Genomic DNA, 16492 nt, shown 5'->3' with positions numbered 1-16492 from the left:
TTAAATAAATATATTAAATAAATATATTAAATAAACATATATAATACAAAAACGGTTTCAGAAAAGAGGGAAGAAAATGAAAAAGAAAAAAAAAGTGAAATCCGTTTTTCAGAAAATAGAAAACGAAAACGAGAAAATGAAAACACCTTTTTTTCGTTTTCTGATTTCCACAAAAAGACAAAAACGTTTTTGGTTTTGTTTTTTAAAAAAAATTGCACCAAACACGTTTTTAACACCCGTTTTCATTTTTTTGCTTTGAAAACCGTGAAAAACGAAAACGAAAACGCAAACAAACAGGCCCATAAACAAACAGGTCCAAAAGCTTTCGACAAAAATAAAATAAAAGAGATTCTCTAGCACACTTGACATATCAGTAAATTAGGTTTTTTAATTGTTAAATCTGCGCACTTTTTTATTTTTACGTGATTTTATACAGATCTAACGAACATAAAACTTAATTTACCGATATGTTAGTGTATCAGAGAAGAAGATCTCCTAAAATAAACAAAAATAAAAATACCTCTTACACATCATTTGAAAACAACAGGCTTTCCTATTTAAGTTAAGAACTAAATTTTTAATGTACTTTTTAATTTGTTTTTGACTAAAGACTCATTTCTTTAAGTCTTACATCAAAGTAGGTGCCCCTATTCGTCGTGGAGAAACTTGAAAGAAAAATTCACTTGAGCAAGACCGTTCAGTTAAAATCGATGGCCAAAATTTAGTGTGATGATCAATTAGACATTTTTTCACCGCATAATTGGAAACTATTCCTAATACTATTTTAAAATATATCTAAGGTTCTTGCAAAATTACTTGACCTTGTCTTTTTAAAAAAATAAATAAAAATTACTTGACCTTGTCCTTAACCTCTCTTAGGTGGAGACGGGTATGAGGATAAGAATAGTCTATGAATGGTGATTAAGATGTTGATTGAATAATGTTAGGTTTGAATTGACTTATACTAGGAGAAAAAAATAATTGCAAAAATTATCACGACCATGTCACATGTATTTAAAATGCCAAATATACTTTTAAGATATTAGTTGATATCCGACCACAATATTAATATTAAGGGGAGATAACGAATAGTATCTGACCACGATATCGGTATCAAACTTAGATATCGGTTGGTAACCGCTGATGTTGACAACTTTTCAGTCGTCATAGCCGTCGAAATACTAAAAAAACTCAAAAAATCATCAAATCACAAATACTCATAAATAATATCACAACAAATCTTTATATCAATAAAAAAAATGTAACATAAGAGAATCACAAGCACAGCTAAAATGATAAAAAAAAATAGAAAATGAAAATCGTTGCAAATCCACCATTAGAGATTTGGTTTCACATCACTGTCGAGAGGCAAAAGCTTCGTTGTGAGGAGTTTTTTTTTTTTTTCTCTTTTACCGGATCTAATCAGAGGGGGTGACAGTGGTGGATGCTGTGGAGTGGATTGTCGTGCACGTAGACGATCTTTGCACCAAACATCGCGGTGCGTGGAGATGACGCATGACAATGTTGCACGAAGATGAAGAAAAATAAGAGAAAGGAAGAGGATGAAAACACCACGTTAGTTTTGTGGTCATTAAAGTCCATACCAAATTTATTTATTTTTTAAATCACTGTGATAGAAATTGTGACCCGTTTAGTTTGCTGATTCGAGTTTTTATTTTGAGTTGAGATGTGACTTTATGTGATTTTTTACTGTAGTAAAAAAGTTAGATATGACTGTTTCTGATAGCTTTTTACTGTAATAAAACTCGAATTCTAAACTCAAATCGGTGAAATGAACGGGGCGGTAGAGTTTATGTTCCCATGCATGATTCAATACACACTAAACCTGTGGCAGCCTCCTTAATTATCCCATAGAGTAAATTAAGCATTTTACCCATGAAAGTACCATTAAAGCACCAATCACTCTTCCCTTTATCTTCCCTATTTTCCCTATTATTGATGTCACAATAATTACCAATGAGTATCGTGACGGTTACTGACCAATAACATAAGGATATATTTAGTATCATAAATAGAAAGGTATGACATGGTAAGATTTTCTCTATAAATGTTTTTTTCCCCTCCAAACCATGGATACAGTGGATTCATAACATTCCTGTAAAGATTCCCCAATTTTTCTTCATGCAATTAATTGGGCCACATCATTAAAAGCCCCGAAACGAAAAACGACGCGTAGCATAATACAGCAATACCAATTTCCACGCCAGTTGATTTGTCAAAACGATACGTCGATACGCCACCACTAATCCTTTTTCTGAAACGACACGTCGTTTTCCGAAACAGGAGCAGAAGCCGAGAGTAATCGCACGCGCAAGAGCCAATTAGAACGCCTGCAACATAAAACCCAGAACCCTAACTGGTAATCTCGAGTCGTCTTCTTCATCGTTTTACTGCGGAAAACTGAGTTAGGGCTCACCAAAAATGGTGGTGAGGATCCGATTGGCCAGGTTCGGATGCAATAACAAGCCCTTCTATCGAGTCAAGGCCGCCGATAGCCGCTTTCCGAGAGACAGGCAAGCACCTCGAGGTCCTAGGCTACTACAATCCCTTGCCAGGTTCCTTCTTCTTCTTTTCTCATTTCGAAAATCCGATTTCTCTTTTCGAGCTTATTTTGTGTTCGGATTTTAGTTTCAGATGAAAAGAAATTTCCTTTTGTTCGGAGTGGTAGTGATTGGCTCCTGGGAAAATTGTTGGAAAAATCGTTTCTTTTCCTCTCTGTTTCAACTGTCAATTTCACGCTGTATGAAATTCACATCAAAATCTAGATCCTTTGACTGAAAATTCATCACTGATTAAGCGGCGGAAATGTAATAGAGTTTTTTTTTTTTTGTTAGAAGCTTGTGCCATATTTTTGCAGGTTTTTACTGTTCTTTTTCATTGATGATTGTACCTCTCTTATCCAAGACTGTTGGGTACTACAGCCAACAAACAGTAATCTAAGTTTCCTAGAAATCCTAGTAGCCTTTTTCTATCACTTTCCCATTAAGAATTTTAAAAATCTGTATCCCAACCGCCCCCCAATTTTTTTTTTTTTTCTTTCTTTAACTAATGGAAGGATCAATAATTAGTTCGTTTCTGGTTTGTTTAGGCCAAGATGGTGGTAAACGAATGGGTCTAAACTTCGAAAGAGTGAAGTAAGTAATTCTTTTCTGTTCTGTTCTGTTTTGCTCTACAGACTTCAGTTATGCATTTTTCTGATATTCTGAGTTGAAATTGAATCTTGGACTGCTGGACAGCAAGGTCTTCATTTTTTAGTTTGTACTTATTGGATATTCTTGCTCTATATGATTTAATAAGATCAGCATTTCAACGACCTTTACCTTCACAATGAAGTTATGTGGTTACTTTATGGTTCCACAAATACAAATATATATTACTTAATACTATGGATGGAGGAGAAGAAAGACATTGGGTTCACCATTATAAGTCTTACGTTCATGCTAGAGCTAGAAGATTCCACTTGCCATGACTGGACAGGGGACACGTCGACGGATTGATTCCAAAGCTGAAAATGGTGCTTAATCCTTAGTTTAAGCACACATGAGGATCATTATGATATATAATTCCATAAAATTTATTATGGTGCGCCAAATGAAGACTACTTTTATTGGCCGAGATTTGAATATGAGTTTAGCAATGTCTATGCGTTTTAACCTTGTCCCACGATTTTCTTGCGATTTCTGCAGGTATTGGCTGTCTGTTGGTGCTCAGCCTTCAGAGCCTGTGCAGCGCCTTCTTTTCAGAGCAGGGTTATTACCCCCGCCACCCATGGTGGCAATGGGACGTAAAGGAGGGCTGCGCGACACACGTCCTGTGGATCCTTTGTATGGGCGCATCTTGACTCCGAAGGTTCTAGCTGACCCTGATCAAGAAAATAAATCCAAAAGCTATGAAAATGATGGTCGAGACAGTGCACTTATATCATGAACTCTCCATTAGAGTTTCAATGATAGTTTTTTTAGTCTTGTAGGAGTACCTCTTATATTGGACAACAAAACAAGCGAATTCATCTTGCTGAAATATGAAAAATAAGTGGGATTCACTAAAGAATGCACAGCTTGTGAAGAGATTTTAGTAAGTTAAACCCCCCTTTACACGGGGATATTAGTTGCCATCTTGTAGCTAATATATCAATTTCTTTTTTCCTTGTTTCTTCATCTTCTCGGAAAATTACTTTTGTTTAGTGCCGAATATTCTTTTGTGTCAAAATTTATGGTTTCACTTCAATTACTTCATTTTTATCTAGGAGCTTCCACCTTAAGCAGGCAGATTCACTGCGTTGATTTCCAGATAAAAATGACGACGATCATTTTCTTGTTTCCAAATTGCCCACGCTACCTTAGGCAGGCAGATTCATCGCGTCGGCCGTTGGCCATCCCCATCTCGCACCTACCAAACTCATAGCAACCAAGTCCTCGCACCAAACCAAATCTGCAATACCCAGCCAAGTTCCAAAGCATTGTTGTGCCCGCCACCAAGATCTTGATCGTTTTTATTTTCTTTTTTGCGCTATGAAGAGCTCTCGTATTTGTGCGACCTGTATCCGTACCATCAAGACTCACATTTTGACCACCTAGCTGTAGCCTATATGCTACTTAGAACCTGCATGTCTTATATCCTAGCTCGGAGCCGACCCAAATTTTTGCGAGTTGCAAACTCTGTGCTGCTAGTGAAATGGACGGGGCTGAGCCCTGACCAGGTGAAATAAACGGGACCTGAATCTCCTGTGCTGTTAGTGAAATGAACGGGGTTGAGCCCTGATCAGGTGAAATGAACGGGACCTGAATCTCCTGTGCTGCTAGTGAAATGAACGGGGCTGAGCCCTGACCACGGGGCCTGAATCTCGTGTCGCTGAGCCTTGACCATGTAAGCGAGAGGGTACTCATTCAAGGCAACAAAACCAAACAACTCAATAACCAACACCCGCCAATAAATGTCTAAATCAATGTGGTAGTCCCCACAACTCTCAGATTTGATTTTTTGTACAGGTTGTTAGAGTTGTGTGTGTTTTATTTTCTGTTTTTGTTTTTGTTTTTTTTTATGGTTTGGTTTTGATTTTTTGATTTCTTTCCTTTGATGACTTCTTGGTTCTTGGTCCTTTTAATTGTCAAAATTGACTGTTGATTATGAAAAAAAGGGGTAAGGATTAAGCATAGATCCAAAATTTAAAATTTAAATGTTTAAGAACTAAAACATGGGTACAAATGGAAAAAAAAAAAAAAAAAAAAAAAAAAAAAAAAAACAGAAAAATAGACACGATCCTTATATAAAAGCATATATGAAAATATTAGTAATGACGATAATTCAAATTTAAGAAAAGTTTAAAAAAATGATATTTATGAAAGAATATTGAAAAATTATAAACCGTGCATTTTAATTTAACAAAAATATTTTATTCCCGACCTTTTAGCATGTAGATGATTAATATTATAAATTAAATAATTTTTAGTTGAAAACTTTATCTATTTTAGTCAAAAATTGCAATAGTAATGAGAAGTCATATGCTTAAATACAGCTGGCCTGATTTTCATCTTGATCGAAGCAGTACTAATGCTATTACACGATGCATGTAGATTTTATTGATCTTTTCTTGCTCTCTTTTTCATGGATTTAAAATTACAAAATTTTCTAATTATTAAATTGCTTTATGCTATTACAAATAACAATAAAAAAAAAATCTGTTATCGCTACTCTTTACATTTTGTGCAAAAAAAAAAATCACTTGCTAAAATTTCTATTAAAACGACATAGCGAGTGGCAAAATTCAACCACGTACTTTAGTAAATAACCGGTTTTAAATAGCTAGTTGGCTGATAAATTATTTTCTTTTTACGATTCAAAAATAAATTATCCTTAATAAATTATTTACTCGATAAATCATAAATTATTACTTTAGTAAACAAATCTTTAATAAGTCAGTATTAATTCATGCAATTGTAATGGCCGGTAAATTCGAACACACTTTAATAAATGATCAGGTTTCAAATTGAAAGCCGTGAATTAAATTATTTTCTCTTTTTGGTTCAAAAGATAACATGTATTTGAATAAATTGTTTACTCAATGAATTCTAACCTTTTTACGTAACAAGGGTACAACATTCGTATCTTGATTTGAATCATAATTCGTGATTTATTATAATATTTTCTCTCATAAAAAATACACGTAAATCGATAATAATTCTAATTATATAATTCTAATCCATGAACCAAACGTCTCATTAGTCTCAGTTAGTATTGATTCATGCAGAATGTTGTATACGTTTTTAAGCGGCGTAAAGAATTAGAAGAATACCTCTCTAACTTCCGTATGCACTATTAGCAATAAGTATCTATAACGTTTTTCTTTAAAATCAAATTAAGAAGGGCATAATTTTAATCAGAGAGAAAAACTTGGGCACAAAATTGGAGAAAAGAAACTGAAAAAGGAATATTACCCGATATTGGGCCAAAAGCCCAGTAACACACTAGGGCTTCAAGACCTCTTCCCAAAAATGGAAAAATAAAATAAGAAAATGGGAAAAGAAAAATGCAAAAATTCAGGTGTTAGGTTTTTAAAAGAGGGAGAAAAGGATTTAAGTGAGGCCACGTTTTGTAGCCTCTTCTTCACAACTTTTTTCCTTCTTTCCTCCTCCTCAACGCTTCTAGGGTTTTAGCTTTTGCTTCTCTCTCTAGACCTTTCTCTCTCTTCTCCTCCCAAATAATGAGCAACGACAAGGAAAGCTTCTCCATGTCCGATATCGGCGCTGGTATTTCTCTCTTATCTCTCTCTTCGTTTTTGTTTTTGTTTTCGAGGGCTCAAAAAATCTGGTGTTGAATTTTTTTTTTTTTTTGGTGTGTACAGCTTTGAACGAAGAGGATTGAGCAGACCTTGTGAACGCTCTCAAGGTGAATCACTTCATCTTCCGTTTCGGTTTTTTGTTTGTTGTGACTTTTTTGTGTTTGTTTGTCGGGAAAATCGAACGGGTTTGTTTGGCGTGGTCTGCAGAACAAGATTCAGAGTTTGGCTGGGCAGCACTCTGATATTTTGGAGAGCTTGTCGCCGCATGTCAGAAAGCGGGTCGAGGTTCTTAGGGACATCCAGGTGTGTTTTTTTTTTTTTTTTTTTCCTTTAGTTTCATAGTTCTTTTCTTGCTGGGTTACTATTTATTTATTTATTTATTTATAGATTTGAACTGTATATTGTCAATGAAGTTCTATATATTTTTTCTTCTCTGTGCTCTGTCGTGTAATTTTTTGGTAGTGGATAAACCCCAATACTTCGACTCCGAATTTAGACGTGTTTCATTTCTTGCCATAGTATAGTAGTAGTGAGAAAGAATGATTATATTCATAGAATGATGTTTATCGGTGCATTTGAACTTTGAAACGTTAAGGGTGTTACTGTTGTTCGTTTGTTTTGTTGTTTTTTCTTTGGTGGGTGTGTTTGTTGTTATTTGATTTATTTAAAAATCTCTTGTTCTGCCGAAATTTTTTATGTAGAATTGGTGGTGATTGTGTTTGTTATTTCAAATCTTGGATGTCTAAAGCTTTTGCCTGGCCCGCGGCGGGTTGGGCCTATTTGAATCCGAGTTTTTTTTAATTTTTAAAAAAAAAGAGACTGAATCTCAGGTCGGGTCGGGTCGGCCGGGTTTTGCGGGTTCGGGCTCAATTCTTACACCCCTAATTTCCACGCCAGTTGATTTGCCAAAACGATACGCCACCACTAATCCTTTTTCTGAAATGACACATCGTTTTCCGAAACAGGAGCAGAAGCCGAGAGTAATTGTACCCGCAAGAGCCAATTAGAACGCCTGCAACATAAAACCCAGAACCCTAACTGGTAATCTTGAGTCGTCTTCTTCATCGTTTTACTGCGGAAAACTGAGTTGGGGCTCAGCAAAAATGGTGGTGAGGATCCGATTGGCCAGGTTCGGATGCAATAACAAGCCCTTCTATCGAGTCATGGCCGCCGATAGCCGCTCTCCGAGAGACGGCAAGCACCTCGAGGTCCTAGGCTACTACAATCCCTTGCCAGGTTCCTTCTTCTTCTTTTCTCATTTCGAAAATCCGATTTCTCTTTTCGAGCTTATTTTGTGTTCGGATTTTAGTTTCAGATGAAAAGAAATTTCCTTTGTTAGGAGTGGTAGTGAATGGCTACTGGGAAAATTGTTGGAAAAATCGTTTCTTTTCCTCTCTGTTTCAACTGTCAATTTCACGCTGTATGAAATTCACGTCAAAATCTAGATCCTTTGACTGAAAATTCATAACTGATTAAGCGGCGGAAATGTAATAGACTTTTTTTTTTCTTCTTTTTGTTAGAACCTTGTGCCATATTTTTGCAGGTTTTTACTGTTCTTTTCCATTGATGATTGTACCTCTCTTATCCAAGACTGTTGGGTACTACAGCCAACAAACAGTAATCTAAGTTTCCTAGAAATCCTATTAGCCTTTTTCTATCACTTTCCCATTAAGAATTTTAAAAATCTGTATACCAAACGCTCCCCGAGTTTTTTTTTTTGTTTTTTCTTTCTTTAACTAATGGAAGGATCAATAATTAGTTCGTTTCTGGTTTGTTTAGGCCAAGATGGTGGTAAACGAATGGGTCTAAACTTCGAAAGAGTGAAGTAAGTACATTCTTTTCTGTTCTGTTCTGTTTTGCTCTACAGACTTCAGTTATGCATTTTTCTGATATGCTGAGTTGAAATTGAATCTTGGACTGCTGGACAGCAAGGTCTTTATTTTTTAGTTTGTACATATTGGGTATTCTTGCACTGCGTGATTTAATAAGATCAGCATTTTAACTACCTTTACCTGCACAATGAAGTTATGTGGTTACTTTATGGTTCCACAAAGACAAATATATATTACTTAATACTATGGATGGAGGAGAAGAAAGACATTGGGTTCACCATTATAAGTCTTACGTTCATGCTAGAGCTAGAAGATTCCACTTGCCATGACTGGACAGGGGACACGTTGATGGATTGATTCCAAAGCTGAAAATGGTGCTTAATCCTTAGTTTAGCACACACATGAGGATCATTATGATATATAATTCCATAAAATTTATTATGGTGCGCCAAATGAAGACTACTTTTACTGGCCGAGAGTTGAATATGAGTTTAGCAATGTCCTATGTGTTTTAACCTTGTCCCGCGATTTTCTTGTGATTTCTGCAGGTATTGGCTGTCTGTTGGTGCTCAGCCTTCAGAGCCTGTGCAGCGCCTTCTTTTCAGAGCAGGGTTATTACCCCCGCCACCCATGGTGGCAATGGGACGTAAAGGAGGGCTGCGCGACACACGTCCTGTGGATCCTTTGTCTGGGCGCATCTTGACTCCGAATGTTCCAGCTGACCCTGATCAAGAAAATAAATCCGAAAGGCAATGAAAATGATGGTCAAGACAGTGCACTTACATCATGAACTCTCCATTAGAGTTTCAATGATAGTTTTTTTAATCTTGTAGGAGTACCTCTTATATTGGACAACAAAACAAGCGAATTCATCTTGCTGAAATATGAAAAATAAGTGGGATTCACTAAAGTTTGCAGCTTGTGAAGAGATTTTAGTAGTTAAACCCCCCTTTACACGGGGATATTAGTTGCCATCTTGTAGCTACTGGGCCCGTTTGTTTGCGTTTTCGTTTTCGTTTTTCACGGTTTTCAAAGTAAAAAAATGAAAACGGGTGTTAAAAACGTGTTTGGTGCAATTTTTTTTAAAAAACAAAACCAAAAACGTTTTTGTCTTTTTGTGGAAATCAGAAAAAGAAAAAAAGGTGTTTTCATTTTCTTGTTTTCGTTTTCTGTTTTCTGAATAACGGATTTCATTTTTTTTTTCTTTTTCATTTTCTTCCCTCTTTTCTGAAACCGTTTTTGTATTATATATGTTTATTTAATATATTATTATTTAATATATTTAATAATATTATATATTTAATATATTTAATAATATTATATATTTAATATATTTAATAATATTATATATTTAATATATTTAATAATATTATATATTTAATATATTTAATAATATTATATATTTAATATATTTAATAATATTATATATTTAATATATTTAATAATATTATATATTTAATATATTTAATAATATTATATATTTAATATATTTAATAATATTATATATTTAATATATTTAATAATATTATATATTTAATATATTTAATAATATTATATATTTAATATATTTAATAATATTATATATTTAATATATTTATTTAATATATTATTACATGTTTTCAAAAATTAACACACCAAACGCAGATTCAGTTTTTTTTAAAACTGAAATCAATCTCTAAATAAAACTACCAAACGCATTTTTAGAAATAATTCAAAAATGAAACTAAAAACGTTTTCATTTTCATTTTCGTACAGAAAATAAAAACGTTTTGGAACCAATTCCAAACGCACCCACTATATCAATTTCTTTTTTCCTTGTTTCTTCATCTTCTCGGAAAATTACTTTTGTCTAGTGCTGAATTTTCTTTTGTGTCAAAATATATGGTTTTACTTCAATTATCTCAAACGTCATTTTTATCTAGGAGCTTCTACCTTAAGCAGGCGGATTCACTGCGTTGATTTCCAGAGAAAAATGACGATGATCATTTTCTTGTTTCCAATTTGTCCATGCTACCTTACGCAGATTCACTGCGTCGGCCGTTGGCCATCCCCATCTCGCACCTACCAAACTCATAGCAACTAAGTCCTCGCACCAACCCAAATCTGCAATACCCAGCCAAGTTCCAAAGCATTGTGCCCGCTGCTATGAGCTTGATCGTTTTTATTTTCTTTTTTGTGCTATGAAGAGCTCTCATATTTGTACGACCTATATCCGTATCTGTGGTCGTGTTTGGAATTGATTCTGTTTTTATTTTTTATGTTTTTCAAGAAAAAAAAATAAAAATATTTTTAAAACGGCGTTTGACAAAATAATGATAAAAAATAAAAATAAAAATGATTTTTTAGTTTAGTGTAAAATGAGAGAAATAAAAATTAACTTTTAGTCATTTTTCATTTTTTGTTTTTATTTTCTCCTCTCTCGAGAGCAGAGAGAGAAAGAGATACATCAATGAGTTTTTTTACTGAAAATAATCTATTGATAAAACTATTAAACGCATTTTTAAAAATAATTTATGTCTGAAATTGAAAATATTTTCATACAAAAAATAAAATTATTTTAAAACGAGTTCCAAACACACCCTGTATGTCTTATATCCTAGCTCGAAGCCGACCCAAATTTTTGCCAGTTGCAAACTCTGTGCTGCCTAGTTGAATCTCGTGTCGCTGAGCCCTGACCATGTAAGCGAGAGGGTACTCATTCAAGGCAACATAACCAAACAACTCAATAACCAACACCCGCCAATAAATGTCTAAATCAATGTGGTAGTCCCCACAACTCTCAGATTTGATTTTTTGTACAGGTTGTTAGAGTTGTGTTTGTTTTATTTTCTGTTTTTGTTTTTTAATAGTTTGGTTTTTTATGAGAGAAAATATTGTAATAAATTATGAATTATAATTCGAATCATGACATGAATCTACTAACTAAACGCATTAATTTGTCACTTAAAAACGTATGCAACATTATGCATGAATCGATACTAACTGAGACTAATTAATTTGTTACGTAAAAAGGTTAGGATTTATTGAGAACAATTTATTCAGATAAATTTTTTCTTTTGAACCAAAAAGAGAAAATAATTTAATTCACGGCTTTCAATTTGAAACCTGATTCATCCAACTCGCAGGAGAATTAGAAGAATACCTGTCTAACTTCCGTATGCACTATTAGCAATAAGTATCTATAACGTTTTTCTTTAAAATCAAATTAAGAAGGGCATAATTTTAATCAGAGAGAAAAACTTGGGCACAAAATTGGAGAAAAGAAACTGAAAAAGGAATATTACCCGATATATTACGAAGCTTATTGGGCCAAAAGCCCAGTAACACACTAGGGCTTCAAGACCTCTTCCCAAAAATGGAAAAAAAAAAATAAAGAAAATGGGAAAAGAAAAATGCAAAATTTCAGGTGTTAGGTTTTTAAAAGAGGGAGAAAAGGATTTAAGTGAGGCCACGTTTTGTAGCCTCTTCTTCTTCACAACTTTTTTCCTTCTCTCCTCCTCTTCACCGCTTCTAGGGTTTTAGCTTTTGCTTCTCTCTCTAGCCCTTTCTCTCTCCTCTCCTCCCAAATAATGAGCAACGACAAGGAAAGCTTCGCCATGTCCGATCTCGGCGCTGGTATTTCTCTCTCTCTTTCTCTCTCTTCGTTTTTGTTTTTGTTTTCGAGGGCTAAAAAAATCTGGTGTTGATTTTTTTTTTTTTTTGGGTGTGTACAGCTTTGAACGAAGAGGATCGAGCAGGCCTTGTGAACGCTCTCAAGGTGAACAACTTCATCTTCGGTTTCGTTTTTTTGTTTGTTGTGATTTTTTTTTTTGTGTTTGTTTGTCGGGAAAATCGAACGGGTTTGTTTGGTGTGGTCTGCAGAACAAGATTCAGAGTTTGGCTGGGCAGCACTCTGATATTTTGGAGAGCTTGTCGCCGCATATCAGAAAGCGGGTCGAGGTTCTTAGGGACATCCAGGTGTGCTTTTTTTCCTTTAGTTTCATAGTTCTTTCCTTGCTGGGTTGCTATTATTTAATTATTTATTTATAGATTTGAACTGTATATTGTTAATGACGTTCTCTATATTTTTTATTCTCTGTGCTCTGTCGTGTAATTTTTTGGTAGTGGATAAACCCCAATACTTCGACTCCGAATTTGGACGTGTTTCATTTTTTGCCATAGTATAGTAGTAGTGAGAAAGAATGATTATATTCATAGAATGATGTTTATCGGTGCATTTGAACTTTGAAACGTTAAGGGTGTTACTGTTATTCTCCAGGTGTGCTTTTTTTCCTTTAGTTTCATAGTTCTTTCCTTGCTGGGTTGCTATTTTATTTATTTATTTATAGATTTGAACTGTCTATTGTTAATGAAGTTCTATATATTTTTTATTCTCTGTGCTCTGTCGTGTAATTTTTTGGTAGTGGAAAAACCCCATACTTCGACTCCGAATTTAGACGTGTTTCATTTCTTGCCATAGTATAGTAGTAGTGAGAAAGAATGATTATATTCATAGAATAATGTTTATCGGTGCATTTGAACTTTGAAACGTTGCGGGTGTTACTGTTCGTTTGTTTTGTTGTTTTTTCTTTGGTGGGTGTGTTTGTTGTTATTTGATTTATTTAAAAATCTCTTGTTCTGCCAACATTTTTGATGTAGAGTTGGTGGTGATTGTGTTTGTTATTTCAAATCTTGGAATGTCTAAAGCTTTTCGGTTCGACTTGCAGAGCCAGCACGATGACTTGGAAGCAAAGTTTTTTGAAGAGAGAGCAGCTCTTGAAGCCAAGTATCAGAAGTTGTATCAACCTTTGTACACCAAGGTATCCCGCTGGTCTATCCGACTTTTCTTTTACTTATGGTCTGCGTGCCGTGTGTTGAATACTTTGTCAACTGATCTTTGGCAACATTAAGTGGGATTTCTTGTTTTTTTCTGTTTTCTAAAATGAATGGTGATGGTCTCTTGCAGCGTTATGAGATAGTCAATGGCGTCACTGAAGTTGAAGGAGTTACTGCTGAAGCAGCAACAGATAAGGAAGAGGACAAGGAGGCCAACGGTAAAGCTTCAATATCTGTCAGGAACTTTTTATGAGTTTTTGGCAATTGTTTCTTGTATTGAAGCTTTTCTACCCATTTATGCAGAAAAGGGTGTGCCCGATTTCTGGCTCAATGCAATGAAAAATAACGAAGTGCTTGCTGAAGAGGTAGTTATTAGTTTGTGGTGGTTCATTTGGTGTCTAGGCCTCTATGGCCGTTTACCAAATCATATGTTTCCTCTTGTTTTTATGCAATCAGATCTCCGAGCGCGATGAAGGAGCTCTCAAATATGTCAAGGATATCAAGTGGAGCAGGATAGACAACCCTAAGGGATTCAAACTCGAGTTCTTCTTTGAGACCAATCCTTTCTTCAAGAACATTGTCTTGACGAAAACGTACCATATGATTGATGAAGATGAGCCTATTCTAGAGAAAGCGATTGGGTACTTTTGTTTCCTATCTTGCCACCGCGTTGACTAGTTTAGGCTCTTGATTTTGTGTCTAATCATTCAAATTGTTTGGTACCTGGTGTTTCATAGGACGGAGATTGAATGGCTTCCAGGAAAATGCTTAACTCAGAAGCTCCTAAAGAAGAAGCCTAAGAAGGGATCAAAGAATGCTAAGCCAATCACCAAAACTGAAAATTGTGAAAGTTTCTTCAACTTTTTCAATCCTCCTCAAGTTCCTGAGGACGATGAGGATATTGATGAAGATGCTGTATGTCCAACTTCATTTACTGTCTCTACATTATTTAACGAATGTGTGTGTGATGTTTTCTCGTTCATTATTTTTTTCTTTTTCTTTCACAGGCCGAGGAGCTTCAAAACCAGATGGAGCAAGATTATGACATTGGGTAAGTTTGTGTCTAGTCAATTAAGTGATCACAAGCATTCTTGATTCTCATAACATTTTTCATTACTGCTATGAGTTCCTGATTCGTCACTTGATCCTCTTAAATCCTTTGCTAATCTTTTCTTTTTTCTTTTTGGACAGTTCGACCATTCGGGATAAGATCATCCCCCATGCCGTCTCCTGGTTTACGGGAGAGGCTATCCAAGGAGATGAGTTTGGAGAGTTAGAAGACGACGATGATGAGGACATCGACGAGGATGAAGACGATGAGGATGACGAGGATGAAGATGACGAGGATGACGATGAAGACGAGGATGAAGGCAAGACCAAAAAGAAGGTCCAGTATCTCAAAAACTTGTATCCCTTTATCTATTTGCCAAAGTTCCTATTATTATCTCTGTAAGCTAAGAAGTCATGATGCTAACCCTGCTTCCTTTGAACTGGCCCGGAAATTCCCCCACAGTCCTCAGCGGGGCAGAAGGTAATGCAGCAACCTTACATTTTCTCATGATTGAACTCTGTTGATTTATTTATTCTTATCTTCTTTCCTCACCTTTTTAACATATCATAACCTTTTTTTTTTTTTTTGGGTATAATAATGCAGAAGAGTGGAAGAGCACAAGGTGTGGATGGTCAGGCGGGCGAGAGGCCTCCGGAATGCAAACAGCAGTAGAGTTTTTGCTCCGAGAACAGCGGTAGAGTTTGATCCTTTGCATAAAAGGGTTACTCCTCCGGGTTTGAGGGTTCTACACATCTTCACAGAGAAGGGTTCTGGGACAGTTTTGGATGCTTCATTACTATATATAATTGATTTTTTTTTCTTTTTCCCTTTTACATGTTATGAATGATTTCGGGAGTCATCAGCTTTTTTTTCTCTTCTTTATTCTTTTTTTTTTCTTATGTTCCTCAGTGTAATGTGGTCAAATAGTCGTGCCCTTTTCTTTGTGATTTATTCCTCCATTTTCGGGTTTCATTGAGGTCTGAGAGTAGATGTTTTTAGAAACTCTTTGGAATATATTTATGATTTCTCTTCCCTCCTGTTCTCAATCTTCTTTCATTTCCTTTGCAATTCTTATTACTGGATTGCCCTTCGTATGGAATTTGGAGGACTAATTTGTCCGTGGTTGTAAACGTATTTGTCCAAACGAATGTTCTGCTTCGCATATCCCCGCCTTTTGTGCCAAGAATAGTGCAAAAGATGCTTGCATGCCCAATTTGGTGAGACGTCACTTTAGATAACTTGGTAAAGTGAGATTTATAGCTTGTTTGGCATTAATTATTGGCTAATCTCTATTAAAATTAGGCTTTTTTGCATGAGACTCTTAAGTCTCGTTTACTTTACGGATTTAAGTTTTTAATTCGAGCTGAGATGTGACATTTTTTGAGAATTTTTTACTGTAGTAGAAAAAGTTAGATGTGACATTCTCTGATAGTTTTTTACTGTAGAAATCTAAAACTGAAAATTTAAATTCGCGAAGTGAACGAGGCCTTAATTGATGTTTGTTTTTTATATTCGTCTCTGATTTTGAATCATGATTTCTTAAAAAAAAAAAATACACATAAAATGTGAATGATTTTAAATTATAATTCTAAATCTATGAATTAAACTCTACTTCACTTTTTGCGATTGACAATCTGGTCCTTAAAACTTTTTGTTTGTGCAATCGGCTACTTGACAATATAAATCCTTTACAATTTGGGTCCAATTGAAAACAGCCGTCAAATTGTAGATAGATCATTTTATTCCATTCCAACTCAAATCAACTTTAAAAATTAACCTTAAAAAGGTAATTAAAGATTAAAAAAAAAGGAGAAGAACATCTTCAATACAAAAAACCCAAACATCAAATAGGAGGAGGGCTAGTAACATAAATTCCAGAAACAATACAAGAACTTCACCTTCAATACAAAAAAACCCAGAAACATCAAACCCAGAAGCTCTCTCTCTCTCTCTCTTTCAAAACCACCACCACAGAGCTCAAGTGCTCAACACCAG

At 35.0% G+C, this 16492-nt stretch overlaps 2 protein-coding genes and 1 pseudogene across 3 annotated transcripts; all 3 read left to right on the top strand.

Moving 5' to 3' along the window:
- The first annotated feature begins 2359 nt into the window (after positions 1–2359).
- On the top strand, positions 2360–4176 carry LOC21409919 (annotated as a pseudogene).
- Positions 4177–6592: 2416 nt separating this feature from the next.
- On the top strand, positions 6593–9541 carry LOC21409918 (30S ribosomal protein S16-2, chloroplastic/mitochondrial). The gene is made up of 6 exons (XM_010091762.2): positions 6593–6767; positions 6863–6906; positions 7007–7102; positions 7765–8035; positions 8579–8624; positions 9180–9541. The coding sequence occupies exons 4-6, from the start codon at positions 7903–7905 to the stop codon at positions 9385–9387; spliced, it is 387 nt and encodes a 128-aa protein (XP_010090064.1). The 5' UTR covers positions 6593–6767; positions 6863–6906; positions 7007–7102; positions 7765–7902; the 3' UTR covers positions 9388–9541.
- A 2565-nt stretch (positions 9542–12106) lies between these two features.
- LOC21409917 (nucleosome assembly protein 1;3) lies at positions 12107–15543 on the top strand. 2 transcript variants are annotated; one of them, XM_024161362.1, is made up of 12 exons: positions 12107–12246; positions 12345–12388; positions 12493–12588; positions 13338–13430; positions 13577–13664; positions 13750–13811; positions 13903–14087; positions 14184–14361; positions 14454–14497; positions 14638–14833; positions 14960–14977; positions 15101–15543. In XM_024161362.1, the coding sequence occupies exons 1-12, from the start codon at positions 12201–12203 to the stop codon at positions 15167–15169; spliced, it is 1119 nt and encodes a 372-aa protein (XP_024017130.1). In that variant the 5' UTR covers positions 12107–12200; the 3' UTR covers positions 15170–15543. The 2 variants fall into 2 exon arrangements, with proteins under 2 accessions (XP_024017130.1, XP_024017131.1); XM_024161363.1 differs by lacking the exon at positions 14960–14977.
- Positions 15544–16492: the final 949 nt, after the last annotated feature.

This window comes from Morus notabilis, unplaced genomic scaffold (genome assembly GCF_000414095.1).
Source record: "Morus notabilis unplaced genomic scaffold, ASM41409v2 Scaffold329, whole genome shotgun sequence".
NCBI lineage: Eukaryota > Viridiplantae > Streptophyta > Magnoliopsida > Rosales > Moraceae > Morus > Morus notabilis.
The sequence above is the reverse complement of the archived record's forward strand: the minus strand, read 5'-3'. Positions and strand labels throughout refer to the sequence as shown.